Raw genomic sequence first — 21,109 nt, forward strand, 5'->3', positions numbered from 1 at the left:
GCAAAAAAATTGCATCTAGGTAGTACAATGAGATTCACTGCTTGTTGTTTTCCACAAAAGCTTTATTTGAAAGTAGTTCACTAATTAATGTCATGAAAGTGGATTGAATCTGTGTACAGAATACTATCATCATAAAGCCATTATTTTGTTGACAGGTGGTATGTGTGGGATCAGTTGCGGAATTGGAAGAGCTGAGTGGAGTCAAAGTTGAGGATCTGCATCGAGAGAGGTGAATTATATTGATATGAACATTTTGATTGCCCTGTTAAAATGTTATTTATATATATTCTTAAAATTTGTTATTGTTCTAACTAGGTTTATCACTTATGAGCATAAAAGGAACTTTGGTGTTATAATATCATAAGTTACCTCTACCTGCTGCTTAACAAAATGAGTCCACTGTTGACTCAGGTGCCACGCTTAACGTTGATGCAGAAGATTGTTGAGTCATTCCACAGTCCTGGACTTGTAGCAAAGATGAAGTTCAGAGCAATACTGAGCAAATGCTGTGCTTGCTGAGATGTTTTTAGATGAGACATCAGACTGATTATTTTGTCTCCTTCACAAATGGAATGGAGCTATATGTAGCATTAATTGAAAAAAGCAGGGTGTTTTTGTAGTCTATATTTGTCCTTCTACCAGTAGCATTTAGTTTTAAAATAAAGACGATTATCTGGTCATTTATGTCATTGTTGCTCCTGAGCCATTGGTTTGCTTGTTAGTTGATATATATCTGACTACGTAATAACAGTTGGATTTAGCAATTGGTTCAAGATGACATTGACATTCTCTATGGTTGAAAATACTATTTAAATAAATGCTACTTAATTAATTGGTTCTTTAAGCTGGGGGTGGTCGTGGGGATAAGCTCCCATTACCTATTAACTGCTCCCTATAGTGTACGTCTCAACTAGCCACTGACAATGAAGTCCAACTCATGACCTTCACATGCAGCATAACTACTAAGCCTGGTGGAACCATATCTACTGACAGGAGAAGGGGCAAAGGCAGGTTATTGATGCCTTAAAAACAGTTGCTTCGGGCAAATGGAGTTTATCAGCCATGGTTGGCAACTCATGTAGAAGAAAAATTCTGATCTCAAACCTCCTTTGCCTTGTGGCTATACTCACTCATGAGGAAGGCTTTGGGAGTAAACCCTGAGGGGAAAAATCTGGAGTTGGAGTCCCTAAGGCAGTCCTACATTGAGTTCAGCGCTGACTGGCAGCTCCTGCAATGCCACTGGTGTCGAACTGTATCGGTCTCTGCTGTTACTTCGGATTCATTAGCCTGCTACGTAGGCGATAGCTTGCTCTACATATTGTACTGGCCTGGCTTGCGTATAATGTAGACTGCTGGGACACAACCCCAACCAATGGAAGACCTTAATTAATTTGCAAATGTAGAAAATAGAACAACTGACAACACCTTGCCTTCATAAAGAATCTTTATTGTAAGGCAAAAGAATTAACAGTTGTATTCTTTAAAGGTAAAGAGTACAGCACCAGTTGACAAACTATACAAGCTAACTGTAACATATGTTTTTCAGTAAGAATCACAAAAAGAAGTTAAGTCAGAATTAAAACTGGCATTTTAGGATTCATTCATACAGTTTTAAGTGTCAGAACTTAGACATTAAATTGTCTTTAACCAATTTTTGATGAAAGAAAGATTCTGTTGATCCTCAGCTGGATGTGAACACCTTGTGTCAACCCAATGACGTTTACTTTAAAATTACAGCCAAAAATTTAAAATTTTGTGAGGTGTTTGTGTTTTTTGTATAATAACAACATAAAAAAACGCCAAGAATTGATCCTCAAACACGAGGAAGTCTGCAGATGCTGGAATTTCAAGCAACACACATAAAAATTGCTGGTGATCGCAGCAGGCCAGGCAGCATCTATAGGAAGAGGTACAATTGACGTTTCGGGCCAGGACCCTTCGTCAGGACTAACTGAAAGAAGAGATAGTAAGAGATTGAAAAGTGGGAGGGGGAGATCCAAAATAATAGGAGAAGACAGGAGGGGGAGGAATGGAGCTAAGAGCTGGAAAGTTGATTGGCAAAAGGGATATGAGAGGATCATGGGACGGGAGGCCTAGGTAGAAAGAAAGGGGGGGGGGGAGCCCAGAGGATTGGCAAGGAGTATAGTGAGAGGGACAAAGGGAGAAAAAGGGGAGAGAGAAAAAATATATAAAGTAATAATAATAAATAATGAATGGGGTACGAAGTGGAGGTGGGGCATTAACGGAAGTTAGAGAAGTCAATGTTTATGCCATCAGGTTGGAGGCTACCCAGACGGAATATAAGGTGTTGTTCCTCCAACCTGAGTGTGGCTTCATCTTGACAGTAGAGGAGGCCGTGGATAGACATATCAGAATGGGAATGGGATGTGGAATTAAAATGTGTGGCCACTGGGAGATCCTGCTTTCTCTGGCGGACAGAGCGTAGGTGTTCAGCGAAACGGTCTCCCAGCCTGCATTGGGTCTCGCCAATATATAGAAGGCCGTATCAGGAGCACCGGATGCAGTATATCACCCCAGCTGACTCACAGGTAAAGTGTCGCCTCACCTGGAAGGACTGTCTGGGGCCCTGAATGGTGGTGAGGCAGGAGGTGTAAGGACATGTGTAGCATTTGTTCTGCTTACAAGGATATGTGCAGGGAGAGAGATCGGTCGGAAGGGATGGGGGGGGAACGAATGCACAAGGAAGTCGCATAGGGAACGATCCTTGCGGAAAGCGGGGGGTTGGGGGGGAGGGAAAGATGTGCTTAGTGGTGGGATCCAGTTGGAGGTGGCGGAAGTTACAGAGAATTATATGTTGGACCCGGAGGCTGGTGGGGTGGTAAGTGAGGACAAGGGGAACCCTATTCCTAGTGGGGTGGCGGGAGGATGGGGTGAGAGCAGATGTGTGTGAAATGGGAAAGATGCGTTTGAGATTTTGGAGGAAGGGAAGCCCCTTTCTTGAAAAAAGGAGGACATCTCCTTTGTCCTGGAATGAAAAGCCTCATCTTGAGAGCAGATGCAGCGGATACGGAGGAATTCTGAGAAGGGGATGGCATTTTTGCGAGAGACAGGGTGAGAAGAGGAATAGTCCAGATAGCTGTAAGAGTCAGTAGGCTTATAGTATACATCAGTAGATAAGCTGTCTCCAGAGATAGAGACAGAAAGATCTAGAAAGGGGAGGGTGGTGTTGGAAATGGATCAGGTAAACTTGAGGGCAAGGTGAAAGTTGGAAGCAAAGTTAATGAAGTTAACGAGCTCAGCATGTGTGCAGGAAGCAGCGCCAATGCAGTCGTCGATGTAGCGAAGGAAAAGTGGGGGACAGATACCAGCATAGGTACGGAACATTGTTTGTTCCACACAGCCAACGAAAAGGCAGGCATAGCTAGGACCCATACGGGTGCCCATGGCTACACCTTTAGTTTGGAGGAAGTGGGAGGAGCCAAAGGAGAAATTATTAAGAGTGAGGACTAATTCTGCTAGATGGAGCAGAGTGGTGGTAGAGGGGAACTGATTAGGTCTGGAATCTAAAAAGAAGCGGAGAGCTTTGAGACCTTCCTGATAGGGGATGGAAGTATATAAGGACTGGACATCCATGGTGAAAATAAAGCAGTGGGGGCTAGGGAACTTAAAATCATCGAAAAGTTTAAGAGCGTGAGAAATGTCATGAACATAGGTGGGAAGGGATTGAACAAGCGGGGATAAAACCGTGTCGAGGTATGCAGAAACGAGTTTGGTGGGGCAGGAGCAAGCTGAGACAGTGGGTCTACCTGGACAGGCAGGTTTGCGGATCTTGGGTAGGAGGTAGAAACAGGAAGTGCGAGGTGTGGGAACTACAAGGTTGGTAGCAGTGGATGGGAGATCCCCTGAGCGGATAAAGTTGGTGATGGTGTGGGAGACAATGGCCTGGTGCTCCTTAGTGGGGTTATGATCGAGGGGTAAATAAGAGGAGTTGTCTGCGAGTTGTCGCTGTGCATCAGCAAGGTAGAGGTCAGTACGCCAGACTACAACAGCACCCCCCTTATCGGCGGGTTTTATAGTAAGGTTAGGATTAGTGTGGAGGGAGTGGAGAGCAGAGCGTTCGGAAGGAGTGAGGTTAGAATGGGAACAAGGTGCGGTGAACTCAAGACGGTTGATGTCCCGTGGGCAGTTAGCAATAAAGAGATCCAGAGCAGGCAGAAGACCAGAGCGGGGTGTCCATGAAGAGGAGGAGGGTTGAAGACGGAAGAAGGGGTCATCGGTGGGGGTGGGAGAGTCCTTGCCAAAGAAGTAGGCTCGAAGACAGCCGGCGGAAGAAGAGTTCAGCGTCAAGGCAAACGCGGAACTCGCTGAGGTGTGGGCGAAGGGGGACAAAGGTGAGGTCCTTACTGAGGACAGAATGGCCACGCATTGTAATTCCATGTCCCATTCCCATTCTGATATGTCTATCCACGGTTTCCTCTACTGTCAAGATGAAGCCACACTCAGGTTGGAGGAAAACACCTTATATTCCGTCTGGGTAGCCTCCAACCTGGTGGCATGAGCATTGACTTCTCTAACTTCCGCTAATGCCCCACCTCCCCTTCGTACCCCATCCATTATTTATTTATTATTATTATTATTATATATAAATATTTTTTTCTCTCTCTCCTTTTTCTCACTGTCCCTCTTAATATACCCCTTGCCCATCCTCTGGGCTTCCCCCCTCCCCCTTTCTTTCTCCCTAGGCCTCCCATCCCATGATCCTCTCATATCCCTTTTGCCAATCAACTTTCCAACTCTTTGCTCCATCCCTCCCCCTCCTGTCTTCTATCATTTCTGATCTCCCCCTCCCCCTCCCACTTTTAAATCTCTTACTATCTCTTCTTTCAATTAGTCTTGACGAAGGGTCTCGGCCCAAAATGTGGACTGTACCTCTTCCTATAGATGCTGCCTGGCCTGCTGCGTTCACCAGCAATTTTTAGGAATTGGTCCTGCTTTGCTATTCATAAGATAATAGTTCTTGTCCCTTCATGTTCATTCTTAATACTCATATTTCTTGATTTCTCACCCTAGAAAAATCTATCATGGTCTTAAATATACATCGTAATCCTGCAGTAGTAATCTTCATAGACTTAAGATTCTCTGAATAATTTTCTCCTTATCCACAATTAAGTGACCAATTTCCTTTCCTGAAATTATGCCAAATTTCTGGCTTTTACAGCCTGATTAAACTCTGAATTGTCAACATCTACCAATTTGATATTTCTCTCTTTTTTAAATTTTTCGCTGAGCCATCACTCACTGAGTGAGGATGGCATGGTTTCTTGCTGTGCTGCACCCTAATTCTGACAACTGTATGTTCATTCACTGCCAGTGTCCAAAGAGTGACTGCGAAATTGAAGGGTAGCTTGATGTTGTAAAACTGTTTTTTGACATCTTTCAGATGTCAAAAACAGAAAAAAAAACTTTAAGGAGCTATTATCTGAATTGAATTGACTTTATTACTTATATCCTTCATATACATGAGAAGTAAAAATCTTTAAGTTATGTCTCTGTCTAAATATGCAATGTGCAATTTATAGTAATTTATAACAAATAATATGTACAACAGGACAGTCAACATAATATAGAAATACAGTTGTGTCAGCATGAATTAATCAGTCTGATGGCCTGGTGGAAGAAGCTATCCCGGAGCCAGTTGGTCCTAGCTTTTATGCTGTGGTACCGTTTTCTGGATGGTAGTAGCTGGAACAGTTTGTGATTGGAGTGACTCAGGTCCCCAGTGATCCCTCAGGCCTTTTTTATGCACCTGTCTTGGTAAATGTCCTGAATAATGGGAAGTTCACATCTACAGATGCACTGGGCAGTCCGCACCACTCTGTAAAGTCCTGTGATTGAGGGAAGTACAGCCCCATACCAGGCAGTGATGCAGCCAGTCAGGATGCTCTCAGTTGTGTAGCTGTAGAAAGTTCTTAGTACTTGGTGGCCGAAACCAAACTTCTTCAACCGTCTTTCATGACCTTTGAGTATCCCTAGGTGCTTTATTGCCAATGAAGTACTTTTGAAGAGTTTCACTTTAAAAAAAAATGTGTGCCGCTGAGGTTGAGAAAGCCTTTCTTGTAAACTTCAGTAATTGCCAATTTAATGCTTTGATTTATCAACTTCGTGAGAGTTACACTTTTTTGTTTCCAGTGTGGATTTCATCACAATCCCATCACACCGTGGAAAAGGTGTACTGCGACGAGTGTCTGAGGTCTTTGATTGTTGGTTTGAAAGTGGAAGCATGCCATACGCTCAAGTTCATTATCCCTTTGAAAACAAAAGAGAATTCGAGGACAGCTTCCCAGCGGACTTCATTGCTGAGGGAATTGACCAAACAAGAGGATGGTAAGGAATTAATTTCTGTTACACCAGATTCATTGTTTTAGTCAATTATTGATCACATTTGTGCTGAACAAAGGAATACAGAATTGTAACTGATATGCCAGTTGGTAAATAATGTCCCAATTACTTGTTTCATAGTTGAATTAGAGTATTTTTCTCATGATCTGTTTCTAGGTTTTCTGCGTTATGAGTAAAAAAAACAAAATGCTCAAGGAATCCAGTGGGTTATGTGATTTCTGTGATGGAAGAGGAATTATCAAAGTTTCAGAATGAGGGTCTTCAACTCAAAATGTCATAATTTCCTTTTACTTCACGGATACTTGACCTGCTGATTTTCTTCAGCAATTTGTTTTTTGCTCCAGATACCAGTTTCTGCGGTCTCTTTTGTCTTCATTCTAGGTTAGGAATAGTTTGGGTAAGAACCACTCCACCACTGCAATGTTTTGTCGTCTTTGCTGAAGAGGAATTCAACTTGCTTTGCCTGTAGAATATTTAGGTTTTCCATTTCGGCAATTGTGATAGTCTCTGAGATTCCAAAAACAGTTTGTAACTGATTTGAGTGCTGTGAGCTTAAACCCAGTGGGAAATACTCAAGATTGAGAAGTGCATTTAGCAGATGTTTTTGAGTCTTGCAGTTGAAGGCTGAAGTTGAACATGAAAATCAATAAAAGATGCTGTAGTTTAAAATAAAAGCACAAAATATTGAAAACATGCAGCAGATCAGTTGCATCTGTGGAGGGAGAAACAGAATTACTTTGACCTGAGGTTTTCTGGTGTTTTCTGTCTTTATTCAGATTTTTAGCATTTGTAGTGGTTTTGTGTTTTAAATACTATATTTTGAGTTCAATCAGGAAGAAAATTGTAAAAAAAAATATGAATTAGAAATTACTTTTGTAGCTTCAGTCTGATTAGGTTCACCAGTTCACAATTTTCCCCCAGTGAGATGGTTTCTGCCTGTTGAATATATTCCTTATGCAAAGTAATGGTGGGGAAAATTAATAACCATATAACAATTACAGCACGGAAACAGGCCATCTCGGCCCTTCTAGTCCGTGCCGAACACTTACTCTCATCTAGTCCCACCGACCTGCACTCAGCCCATAACCCTACATTCCTTTCCTGTCCATATAGCTGTCCAATTTTTCTGTCCATATACCTATCCAATTTAATGTCATATTGAATAACTTTCATTATTGCCACAACTATTTGAAAAGGAAAAATCATGCCTTACTGTATGTCCCCATTTTAGGATATTAGCATCTAAACTAAGTGTTTACTATTTACCATCAGCAATGTGTCTTAAAAGTGTTTAAAGTGAAAACTGTTTTAAAGTGCAGTTATGAACTTTTGTTGGACAACCAGATATATTTGTGTGCCAAAGTTGTGTAAGGACATGTTTGGCACAGCTTTGTGGGCCAAAGGGCCTGTATTGTACTATACGTTTTCTATGTTTCTAACGACAGACTTAAAGTGAAGCAGGTTTTGAAGGAGGTAATTGCAAATGGGTGTGCAGATGTAATTCATCAAGTTTAACTGGCCCTATGCTTCCATTTACACCAGTGTGCACTTTCATAATTGCAGCTGCTGATATAATTATAGTTTGTTCTGGCATCTTCACACTGATGTTTTTCAATAGGAAAGTTTAAAAACTGGCAATTTGAATTGTCTCAATCCTAGATAAAATAAGATTTGAGGAAAAGGAATTACGTTTTTCTATGTAGCATGTTTTGTTCTTGCCTATTATGGTTTCTGTTCAGAGACTAGTTAAAGAATTAGATTGAGTAAATAGCACAAACAGGACATTTAGCTCAGCTGGTCTATAATCCACTTAACCCACCATATAACCCCCTCCTTACTCTTTCCTTTCTTCACTCTGCTGAACCCTTTTTTCATTTTCTTCATTCACAGGTTCTTTCTAATGTTTTGAATATTTCCAACAAATTAGTTTTTCATGTCAAATAATTCATCTTAACAAAATGTTCATTAGTGGATATGTTGTCCCCTTATTCAGGAGCTTATTAATTGGATTGAAAATTTGCTCAGTTTTCCTGTGTGTAAATTTGTGTCCAATAGGTTTTATACTCTACTGGTACTATCCACGGCTCTGTTTGGCAAACCACCTTTCAGGAATGTGATAGTAAATGGCCTTGTATTGGCAAGGTAAGAATCTGCCATGTACATCAATAATCATCAAAATTATGCTTGAACTCTCAGCATGTGTGCTTTAACTCAATAGCATGACAGTCTATGATTAGAATATACTTTTCAAAAACTGAAGGTTGTTTCAAAGATGTATGGTTAGTAAGTTCGCAGATGATATGAAGATTGGTGGTGTTGTGGACAGCGTAGGAGACTGGCAAAGAGTACAATGGGATATAGATCAGTTGTAGATGTGGATGGAGAAATGGCAAATGGAGTTTAGTCAGGCCAAATGTGGAGGGTTGTATCTTGATGGGTCAAATGTAAAGGAATAGTTCACTGTTAATGGCAAGACCCTTAATAATATTGATAAGCAGAGGAATCTTGGGGTCCAAGTTCATAGCTCCTTGAAAGTCGCTGCTCAAGTTGATAGGATGGTTAAGACAGCATATGGCATTCTTGCCTTTATTAGTTGAGGCATTTGAGTTCTAAAGTCAGGAAGTTATGTTCCAGTTTTCTAAAATTCTAGTTATACCAATTATACTGGAGTATTGCATATGGTTCTGGTCATCCCATCATAGGAAGATGGCTTGAAGAGGGTGCGGAAGACAGAAGAGGTGTACCGAGATGCTGCCTGGATTATGGCATGTGATATAATGAGGGGTTGGACAAACTTTGGTTGTTTTCTCTGGAGCTTAGTCAGCTATCTCCATTTATGAAAGTACTTTTGCATTTGTCGGGGAGGGAGTGGTGAGTTTCCTCTCTTTGTGACCGTACAGTGTGGACTCTGTTTTGCAGCTTGGCCCTGGGGTAATGCTGTTTCGTTTAGCTGCATATTTGTATGGTTGAATGATAGTTAAACTTGAATTGATGGGGTGGAGGAAGTGAACAGACAAAGGTCAGAAATATCTTAGTCCTTGCCCAGCTGCAAATGTTGTTCAGTAATTATTTGTTTAAAGTAATGGTCTGTACAAAACCACAGTTATAAAATAGGATTGTAAAACTCAACTTGTATGCTTCTGGGTGGTAGGCTACATGCAGAGAAGAATATTTAAAAAAAAAACCAAGAATTGGCTAAATTTGATGATCATACCCAGAATGACTGTTGTAAGACAAGGACATTATTGATTCTTCTAGTTAATCCTTAACATTCAGTTGAGAGGAGGGGATAGGTCCTCTGTAGGGTTGTCGAAAACCCAGTTTCACTGCTATTATTCAGGGTAAGATGTCTGTAATTTTTGTTTAGCCTATATGGGATTCGCAGACTCAGTTCAGAGCACTGAGGGGTGGAATATAAATTCAGCGAGTCCTTTTCTTGTGTTCAGCAGTAAATTCTGGTCATTTATTTTCTTTGTGGAGCAAATTGGGCCATATTGTGAGGAGGCACATTTTTTTGAAAGATGAAGACAAGGAATAATTTTGAATGGTTGCATAGTTCCCTTTTAAATATTTCAGTGACTAGAGATAAATACAGCTTTAAAGGCTAGCATTTGTGGGCTAACTTATAAAACAGCTTCGTGATTTTAATTCCTAATTTTACTGGATTGAGGCATCAGTGTAATTATTGAATCTCAAGGGAGGAATTTACCAAAGATGACTATAGATTGAATGTTAGATGTTAATAAAGTAAGATATGATAAAGTTAAATTCAACATTGAAATAATCTTACTAGAAATGGAAGCAGGAAGATTCATTTTCCTCATGAAACATAAAATAAAATTATTTGCTTCATTAGAGCATTTACTTTTATGTGTAAGCAATTATATGTTAGTGAGTTTTATTTGTGTTCTTGTCATTAGTGATGGTCAGAAAATGAGCAAACGTAAGAAGAATTACCCAGATCCAGTGCATGTTGTTAACAGTTATGGTGCAGATGCACTGAGGTAAGAAGCAATAAAATTGCATGTACATCACACTTGTTTTACAAAATATCCTTCCGGAAACTCTCACTCATGAGCACCAAATGTGAGTTGCATGTTTGTCAGTGAAAGTCACGGGTCATCATCCTTCAGTCTCTCCCAACATTTGTGCACATTTTTGATCAAATGATACATGTCAAAAAATAAATGGGGGTACTTCATCAGGACTGGAGGGAAAAAAAGATAAGGGGTCTGAGTTAGATAGGAATGAGAGGAAGAAACACAAGGTGAGAGGTGAAACTGGGAGTAGTGAAGTAAAGCATTGGAAGTTGATTGGTAAAAGAGATACAGGGCTGGATAAGAGGGTATCTGATAAGAGGACAGAAGGCCATGGAAGAAAGAAAAGGCAGAGGTGCACCTGAGGGAGGTGATAGGTAGGTAAGAAAATAAGGTGTGAGAGGCAAAGGTGGGGGAGGGGGTGGTGTGGGTGTAGCATTACCAGGAGTTCGAGAAATGAGTGTTTATGCCTTCTGGTTGGAGGCTACCCAGATGGAATATAAGATGCTGTTCCTCCAACCTGAGTGTGGCCTCATTGTGACAGTAGAAGAGGCAATGGACTGGCATGTCAGAATGGGAAGTAGAATTAAAGTGGGTGGTCACTGGGAGATACCGCTTTTTCTTGGCGAAGCACTCTCCCAATCTATGTCAGGTCTCACCAATATACAGGAAGCCACATCAGGAGCACCGGATACAGTAGATGACCCCAACAGGCTCACAGGTGAAGTGTTGGCTCACCTGGAAGGAATTTCTGGGACCCTAAGTGGTACTGCTAGAGGAGGTGTAGGGGCAGGTGTAGCGCTTGTTCTGCTTACAAGGATAAGTGCCAGGAGGGAGATCAGTGGGGAGGGACGAATGGACAAGGGAATGATCACTACGGAAAGCTGAAAGTGAGGGAGAGGGAAAGATGTGCTTGGTGATGGGATCCCATTGGAGCTGGTGGAAATTTTGGAGAATTATGTGCTGAACCAGGAGGTTGGTGGGGTGGTAGAGGAACCCTATTTAAATTATGATTGAGTACTATTTGGAAATGGTGGATACTCTTGAGTGGTTCACAATTTAGATTTACTGAAAAGATTTAGAGTGAGCGCAAAATGGAAGAGATGTGGTTGAGGGCAGTACTGATGGTGGAGGCAGGGAAGCCCCTTTCTTTGAAGGAGGGCATTCCTTCATTATAGAATAGAAAGCCTCAACCTGAGAGCAGATGTGGTGGGGAAGGAGGAAATGAGAGAAGAGGATGACATTTTTACAAGTAATAGTGTGGTAAGAGGTATAGTCCAGGTAGCTGTGAGAGTCCGCGGGTTTATACTTATCATCAGTAAGACAAGCTGTCTCCAGAAATAGAGACAGAGAGATCAGGAAAAGGGAGGGAGGTGTCATAAATTTGAGGGCACTCAGTTAATACAGTGACTTCAGTTGAAGTAATTGGTAAAATTGTTTCTTTCTGTCATATGACCAAATAATCTGATGTGGTTCACCACAATATCCAAATATTCGTAAAATTATTTGACATTCAATGAGACAAAGATAATTTTTTTTGAAAGCTTTCATCATGATGTGACTTACAAAGATTTGCAGACCTGATCATTTAATCATTAAAATGGTAATTTTGACATTTCTAGATCTTAATGCTTACCAAATAGTCAGTAAAAACAAATAAATTGATTTTTTTTAAGACATTAAGCTTTCAATTCATGCTGTATTAGTTACGAGTAATGCATTTTATATGGATGTATTATGTCACACCAAGTTACAGGTTGAAGTGACCCAGAAATGGAACTCAGTTAAAGTGATTGAGCTGAGAATTTGTGATTATATTCAAATAACATGGCATCACGTGCATGAAGTTAATACTGTTTGGAAATGGTGGATATGCTTGAATGGTTCATAATTTTAGTTTTACTGAAAAGAGAGAAAATTTATCCATTGGGATATACTTAATCATTCACCAACGTACAGTACTGTGCAGGAGTCTTAGGCACAGATAAATAGTTAGGGTGCCCAAGTCCTGTTGAAGGGTCTTGGCCCGAAACGTCGACTGTACATTTTTTCTATAGATGCTGCCTGGCCTCCTGAGTTCCTCCAGTATTTTGTGTATGCTACCTTTGCACGGTACTGTATTTGTCAACATGGAGCAGATCGAGAGTGAGTTTATAAATCTGGCGGGAGCAAAAGATTTTTGGAATGGCGAGTGTTGGAGGGGATGGGTGTTGCATAGATGCAGACACATCCAGCCCTGAGACATCAAGTAAGATTATTTGATTCCAAACAATTGATTTATTGATCATTACAGAATGTCTCTGGTGCTTCCCACGCCCTTCCCCTTACCCTAACCATTCTTGCCCTCTCCCTGCTCTCTTCCCCCTCTCAGTTCACAGTAGAGTCACATACCAGAATTGAATTTATTATCACTCAGATAGATATGTCATGAATTTTTTTTTGTTGCAACGGTACAGTGCAATACGTAAAATTAATATAGGTTTGTAAAAGTTTAGCTGTCTATACAGTACATGCCTAAGATTTTTGCACAGTAGTATACCTTATCCAATTTTAAAATAATTGTGAAGATAAAAACCAGAAATGTAAATAGAAAATCACTTCTAGAAATCTGAACCAAAATGCAGTAAATTCTCATTGGGTCAGACAGCAACTATTTTGACAAGACAGAGTTAACATTTCAGGTTGCTAACCTTTCATCAGGAGTTTGATTTCAGATTTCCAGTACCAGTATTTTTCTTTTGGTAACATATTGCAAGTCTATTTTATAGCTTGACTGCATTTGAAGATAGTAAATGTGCAATAAGTGCCAACTGTATCTATTTCAAATTGTATGAGGATTACTGTGGGTTGAGTACCCTTTATCCAAAATTGCAAAATCCGAAAACCTCTGAAATGCAAAATTTTTTGAGCGCTGACATGATGTCACAAATGGAAAATTTCTCAAGGTGCTAGGAAGGTTCCCAGGTGATGAGCAGGTCTCTATGCATCACAGACAGTTCTGAGAAGTGACCTCACAGATATAATGAACAGAAGGTAATGAAAAATAGAAAAGCACTGCATAAAAGGAAAAATGAAGATCTTGATAATGTGTTGAAAGAGTACATTCATCAGTGTTGGAGTGAACATATGCTGCTAAATGGTATGCAGATCATGAAACGAGCAAAGATCTGTGCAAATTGAAAATATGAAGTTATTTGTAAATATTTAGTAGGTTAGTTTCAGAAATTTAAGAAAAGGCACAGCATTAATTTTTTTAAGATTTGTGGTGATAAAATGCTGATCATGAGGCAACAGGAAAATTCATTAGGTTTGCCAAGATTGTCATTGATGAAAATCTAACATGCTGAATGGCTGCATCAGTACATATGTGTGATGAACGTGTGTAAGGCAAAGACTGCTTCCCAGTAGCACACAAATTCAGAGTCGGAAATTATGCCAATCCCAAGCTATCTCATTACATATTCCAAAATTTGAAGAAATTGAAACACTTCTGGCCCCAAGAATTTTGGATAAGATGTACTCAACCTGTAGTTAAATATCAGAAGCAAAATTGCATTTTGTTTATGGTTGAATGTTGAATATTTGTTATATCTTTGGGAAAATTTATTATAGTGTTAATTTTAATTGTTAGACAATATACAGTTCCCCCACAAATTATGGTTGTATTCTTTTTTAGGCTGTACCTAATTAATTCCCCTGTTGTGAGAGCAGAAAACTTGAGGTTTAAAGAAGAAGGAGTGAGAGATGTTCTCAAGGATGTCTTCCTACCTTGGTACAATGCATACAGGTTCCTTATTCAGAATGTTCAGAGATTGCAGAAGGTACAGGAATATGTTTTTGTGTATATCCATAAATTCTGTACATAAGTCTTGCATATGTAGAGATTGTTAATTTATTTCATTACTTTTGTGTTGAGTTACACAAAATGTACAAATTGTACATTGGTTTAATTTCATAATCTGATAGTAGTAAATTATTTGTGAACTAAAATTTTCTCATTCCAGGAAGAGGGTATTGAATTCCTTTTCAATGAAAACACTGTTCAGGGCAGTGACAACATCATGGATAAATGGATACTTTCATTTACACAATCCCTCATCCAATTTTTCAAAGCAGAAATGGAAGGTAATCATACATATGAAGACAACTTAAAATGTTGTGCACTCCTATTCTGAAATGTTGGACTTGAATTCTGAAATATCACTGCCTCTTCAAATGACAACTACGTATTTTCCTTAATAAAGTTAACTTGTTGAACAATTTTGCCTTACACCCACTTGTCTTATCCTGAGTCACAATTTGCTTTAGAGCAGGCGGTACCAACCTTTTTCTGCCATGGGCTCCTACCATTAACTTGTTGGGGTCCATGTTGGAAACCCCTGCTTTAGAGCAATGTGCTAAGCAGTAACATGTCAAATAGAAGATAATAGCCAGGAATTTTATTTAAAAAATAGTTAAAGTGTACAGCTATTTTGGGTTTGTTTTAAAGTACAATTTATTTCTAATTTAAAGCATACAGGCTCTACACTGTGGTGCCCAGACTAGTCAAATTTGTGGACACGTTAACCAATTGGTATGTCAGAATGAATCGTAAAAGGTTAAAGGTAGGTAAATTTTGGTACTAGAATTTATTCAATCTTAAAGTATTTTACATATTAACATATAAGTTAGGACCAGGAGTAGGTCACTCAGCTCTTCAGCCTGTTCTGTCACTATATCTGCAACTCTGCTTTCCTGTCTAACTGCAGTAAATTTCCTTCCATTGTTAAGACTAGGTGACTCTTGGCCTTAAAAAAAAAAATAATTAAAGATTGTTTCCACTGCCACTTGAGGAAGAGTTCCAAAAACTTAAGACCTTCTGAGTAAAATTCCATCTTGTACTGTAGATGCTGCCTTATTGGAAAACAATTATAGTTTCAACTATTAGAGGGAAGATCCTTTCACCATCCACCCATCAGGATCTTGTATGTTTCAAAAAAATCTTCTCACACTGTTGAAAATACACAAATTCAAAAATAACCTGTCTAACTTTTCCTTGAGAGTCAAGCCAGAAGGTTGGTGCTAATCAAATAAACTTTCTCTGAACAGCTAAAATGGCAAACATCTTTTCCCTGAAAAAAACGAAACACAGTACTCTGGATGTGCTCTCACCAGTACCCTATGTGACTGAGGCATAACCTCCTTGTTTTAATGTTTAATTCCCCTCTCACTAAATACAATTCTATTATTATTCCCAATTATTTTCCTTACCTTCATCCAGAACCTACAGTGGCATGCAAAAGTTTGGATACTCCTGGTCAAAATTTCTGTTACTGTGAATAGCTAAGCGAGTAAAAGATGAACTGATTTCCAACAGGCATGAAGTTAAAGATGACACATTTCTTTAATATTTTAAAGCAAAAAAACTTTTTTTTTTATTTCCATCTTTTATAGTTTCAAAGTAACAAAAAAGGAAAAAGGCCCGAAGCAAAAGTTTGGGCACCCTGCATGGTAGTACTTAGTAGCAACCTCTTTGGCAAGTATCACAGCCTGTAACCGCTTTTTGTAGCCAGCTAAGAGTCTTTCAATTCTTGTTTAGGGGATTTTTGCCCATTCTTCCTTGCAAAAGGCTTTTAGTTCTGTGAGATTCTTAGGCCATCTTGCATGCACTGCTCTTTTGAGGTCTATCCACAGATTCTCGATGATATTTAGGTTAGGGGACTGTGAGAGCCATGGCAAAACCTTAAGCTTGCGCCTCTTGAGGTAGTCCATTGTGGATTTTGAGGCCTGTTTAGGTTCATTATCCTGTTGTAGAAGCCATCCTCTTTTCATCTGCGGCTTTTTTACAGACGGTGTGATGTTTGCTTCCAGAATTTGCTGGTATTTAATTGAATTCATTCTTCTCTCTACCAGTAAATGTTCCCCGTGCCTCTGGCTGCAACACAAGCCCAAAGCATGATCGATCCACCCCCATGCTTAACAGTTGGAGAGGGGTTCTTTTTATGAAATTCTGCACCCTTTTTTCTCCAAACATACCTTTGCTCATTGCGGCCAAAAAGTTCTATTCAAAAGGTTCAAAGGAACATCTAAACAAGCCTGATGCATTTTGGAAACCAGTCCTGGGGACCGATGAAGTTAAAATAGAACTTTCTGGCCGCAATGAGCAAAGGTATGTTTGGAGATAAAAGGGTACAGAATTTCATGAAAAGAACCCCTCTCCAACTGTTAAGCACAGGGGTGGATCGATCATGCTTTGGGCTTGTTGCAGCCAGTGGCACAGGGAGCACTTCCTGGTAAAGGGAAAAATGAATTCAATTAAATACCAGAAAGTTCTGGAAGCAAAATTCATGCCATCTGTAAAAAAGCCGAAGGTGAAAAGAGGATGGCTTCTACAACAGGATAATGAACCTAAACAGGCCTCAAAATCCACAATGGACTACCTCAAGAGGCGCAAGCTGAAGGTTTTGCCATGGCCCTCACGGTCCCCTGACCTAAATATCATCGAGAATCTGTGGATATACCTCAAAAGAGCAGTGCATGCGAGATGACCCAAGAATCTCACAGAACTAGGAGCCTTTTGCAAGGAAGAATGGGCGAAAATCCCCCAAACAAGAATTGAAAGACTCTTAACTGGCTACAAAAAAGGGTTACGAGCTGTGATACTTGCCAAAAGGGGTGTTACTAAGTACTGCCGTGCAGGGTGCCCAAACTTTTGCTTCAGGCCCTTTTCCTTTTTTGTTATTTTGAAACTGTAAAAAGTGGAAATAAAAAATGTTTTTTTGCTTTAAAATATTAAAGAAATTTGTCATCTTGAACTGATTTCCAAAAGGCATAAAGTTAATCTTTTACTCGCTTAGCTATTCACAGTAACAGAAATTTTGACCAGGGGTGCCCAAACTTTTGCATGCCATTGTATAGTGTCTCAGAATTCTGCAATCTCTCACTGTTTTGAAAATATTCAGATTTTCCTACATTATGCTTCATTTGTCACATTGTTACCCATTCACATAATCCTTTATAACACCCTCATCTGCCTTCTTCACACTTACTACATCTTGACAACCTGAAAAAGAAACATTTATACCAAGCAACACACACAGAATTCGCTGATGAACACAGCAGGCCAGGCAGCATCTCTAGGAAGAGGTACAGTCGACGTTTTGGGCCAAGACCTTTCGTCAGGACTCATCTCTGTTTTTGCTTATTCCAACTCTCTTTGTGCTGTTAACAGGCTGCTAAACTGTTACCTCTTACATCATTCGTTTTTATTTTCCACAGCAGTTTTTGATGTGGGATCTCATTAAGTAACTGCTGGAAATCTATGTTCAGCACATCTACTGGTTCTTCTATTATTCACAGTACTTATTACATATTCAAAGAACTTACTTTATTACCATTTAAAATGGAGCAAGATGTTGTGATCTAGTTTTAGTTGCCAGCTAGATGTTACTTAGATCTGAGTATCAATGGGGGTTTCAGCAGTAATGGAACCAAGTATACATTGAGTACATTAACAGTGGAAGTTGATGGAGGATTGTTTAGGCAGGAAGCTTTATGATATCATTAAAATCCACCCTGAAGGTTATTAAGATACTCATTTCTCTTACTTTATGCATGTGAATTTTCAGCCTTTTCTGGATTTTTTTTTTCTTCAATAGGGTGAAAATGGAACTGAAGATTGTGAAAGGGCTTTGGAAACTTTGTTTGCAGTTTTATTCAATATGTGCCGGCTGATGGTAAGCAAGTACTGTTCAAAGTAAAATTTATTATCAATACATACATGTCACCACATACAACCCTAAAATTCTTTTTTCCTGTGGGCATACTAAGCAAATCTATAGAACAGTAACTATAAACAGGAGCAATGAACAACAAACTATGCAAATACAAATATAAATAAATATTTGCATTTGAGAGCATGAAATAACAAGGTAATGAGTTCTTAAAGTGAGACCATCAGTTGTGGGAACAGCAGAAATAAAATGTGTTATTCCTTTTTTTTTTACAAGAGCCTGATGGTTGAGGGTAGTAAGTGTTCTTGAACCTAGTGGTGTGAGTCCTGAGGCACTTGTACCTTCTAGCTGATGGCAGCAGCGAGAAGGGGCATGGCCTGGATGGTGAGGATCTCTGATGATGGATGCTGATTTTCTACAGCAGCATTTCATGTAGATGTGCTCAATGGTTGGGAGAGATTTACCTGTGATATACTGGACTGAATCCATGATGTTTTGTAGGAATTTCTGCTCAAAGGCATTGGTGTTCCCATACCAGACCGTAATGTAGCCACTCAGTACACTTTCCACCACACACAGATAAAAGTCTGTTGATGTTTTTGATGGCATGCCGAATATCCGCAGACTCCTGAGGAAGTAGAGGCGCTGTTGTGTTTTCTTTACATAGAAACATTGAAAGCCTACAGCACTATACAGGCACTTTGGCCCGCAATGCTGTGCCAAACATGGATTACGTTAGAGATACCTAGGGTTACCCTTGGCCAAGCTCCATGTACCCATCCAGGAGTCTCTTAGAAGAACCTATCATATCTGCTTCCACCACCGTCACCGGCAGCCCATTCCATGCACTCACCACTCTCTGTGTATTAAAAAAAAACTTGCCTCTGACATCCCCGCTGTACCTACTTCCAAGCACCTTAAAACTACCCTTTCGTGTTAGCCATTTCAGCCCCGGGAGGAAGCCTCTGACTATCCACACGATCAATGCCTTTCATCATCTTATACACCTCTATCAGGTCAGCTCTCATCCTCCGTCGCTCCAAGGAGAAAAGGCCAAGTTCACTCAACCTATTCTCATAAGCAGTGCACCTCAATCCAGGCAATATCCTTGTAAACCCCCTTTGCACCCTTTCTATAGTTTCCACATCCTTCCTGTAGTGAGGTGACCAGAACTGAGCACAGTACTCCAAGTGGGGTCTGACCAGGGTCCTGTATAGCTGTAACATTACCTCTTGGCTCTTAAACTCAATCCTGTGGTTGATGAAGGCCAATACACCATATGCCCTCTTAACCACAGAGTCAACTTGCACAGCAGCTTTGAGTGTCCTATGGACTCGGACTCCCAAGATCCCTTTGATCCTCCACACTGCCAAGAGTCTTACCATTAATACTATATTCTGCCATCATATTTGACCTACCATAATGAATGACCTCACACTTATCTGGGTTGAATTCTATCTGCCACTTCTCAGCCTAGTTTTGCATCCTATTGATATTCTGCTGTAACCTTTGACAGCCCTCCACACTATCCACAACACCTCCAACCTTTGTGTCATCAACAAGTTTACTAACCCATCCCTCTACTTCCACATCCAGGTAATTTATAAAAATCACAAAGTGTAGGGGTCCCAGAACAGATCCCTGAGGCACACCACTGGTCACCGACCTCCATGCAGGACATGACCCATCTAGAACCACTCGTTGCCTTCTATGAGCAAGCCAATTCTGGATCCACAAAGCAAGGTCCCCTTGGATCTCATGCCTCCTTACTTTCTCAATAAGCCTTGCATGGGATACCTTATCAAATGCCTTGCTGAAATCCATATACGTTACATCTACTGCTCTACCTTCATCGATGTGTTTAGTCACATCCTCAAAAAATTCAATCAGGCTTGTAAGGCACGAGCTGCCTTTGACAAAACCATGCTGACTATTCATAATAGTATTATACCTCTCCAAATGTTTATAAATCCTGCCTCTTAGAATCTTTTCCATCAACTTACCAACCACTGAGGTAAGCCTCACTGGTCTATAATTTCCTGGGCTGTATCTACTCCCTTTCATGGATAAGGGAACAACATCTACAACCCTTCAATCCTCCAGAACCTCTCCCATCCCCACTGATGATGCAAAGATCATTGCCAGAAGCTCAGCAATCTCCTCCCTCACCTCCCACAGTAGCCTGAGGTACATCTCATCTGGTCCCGGAGACTTATCCAACTTGATGCTTTCTGAAAGCTGCAGCACATCTTCTTTCTTAATGTCTTATATGCTCAAGTTTTTCAGTCCGCTGTAAGTCATCCCTACAATCGCCAAATCTTTTCCATAGTGAATACTGAAGCAAAGTATTCATTAAGTATCTCTGCTGTCTCCTCCGGTTCCACTGTCACACTTTACAATTATATTGATATGATGGGCCCAGGACAGGTCCCCTGACCCTCTCCACCTCTCATTCTCTGGTGAGTACTGTCTCATGGACCTCTGGTTTTCCTCTCCTGAAGTCTACAATCAGTTCCTTCGTCCTGTAGACATTGAGTGAAAGGTATTTGTTATTATGCCACTGGGTCAAATTGTCAATCTCCCTCCTGTACAGGTTTCCCCTGCCATCTGAAGGTCGAGCGTTCCTATGAAACAGTTCATAAGCCGGAATGTCATAAAGCGAAGAAGCAATTACCATTTATTTATATGGGAAAATTTTGTGAGTGTTCGCAGACCCAAAAATAACCCACCAAATCATGCCAAATAACACAATAAAACCTAAAATAACAGTAACGTATAGTAAAAGCAGGAATGATATGATAAATACACAGCTTATATAAAGTAGAAATACTTTTTCACAATCATTGCTTGAACTGTTCTCCATAGCAAAAATCTCACACAAGCGCTCTTGGCAGAAACACGTGCAAGCGCTGTCCAATAACCCTTAAGCTGTGAAGCTGCCAAATCATCCAAATAACACGTAAAAATACACAGCCGTTATAAAGTAGAAATAATGTATGT

At 40.2% G+C, this 21,109-nt stretch overlaps 1 protein-coding gene across 2 annotated transcripts in view; it reads left to right on the top strand.

Annotated features, from left to right (window-relative positions):
- iars1 (isoleucyl-tRNA synthetase 1) overlaps nucleotides 1-21,109 on the top strand; it is a 202,722-nt gene that overhangs the window by 110,595 nt on the left and 71,018 nt on the right. For both annotated transcript variants that reach the window (XM_072280984.1, XM_072280983.1), the window contains exons 15-22: nucleotides 156-229; nucleotides 6,151-6,345; nucleotides 8,416-8,502; nucleotides 10,281-10,364; nucleotides 14,074-14,218; nucleotides 14,402-14,522; nucleotides 14,910-15,001; nucleotides 18,035-18,112. In XM_072280984.1, the coding sequence (XP_072137085.1) occupies nucleotides 156-229; nucleotides 6,151-6,345; nucleotides 8,416-8,502; nucleotides 10,281-10,364; nucleotides 14,074-14,218; nucleotides 14,402-14,522; nucleotides 14,910-15,001; nucleotides 18,035-18,112 (876 nt within the window). The remainder of the gene's footprint in view (nucleotides 1-155; nucleotides 230-6,150; nucleotides 6,346-8,415; nucleotides 8,503-10,280; nucleotides 10,365-14,073; nucleotides 14,219-14,401; nucleotides 14,523-14,909; nucleotides 15,002-18,034; nucleotides 18,113-21,109) is intronic.

Source organism: Mobula birostris, chromosome 16 (genome assembly GCF_030028105.1).
Source record: "Mobula birostris isolate sMobBir1 chromosome 16, sMobBir1.hap1, whole genome shotgun sequence".
NCBI lineage: Eukaryota > Metazoa > Chordata > Chondrichthyes > Myliobatiformes > Myliobatidae > Mobula > Mobula birostris.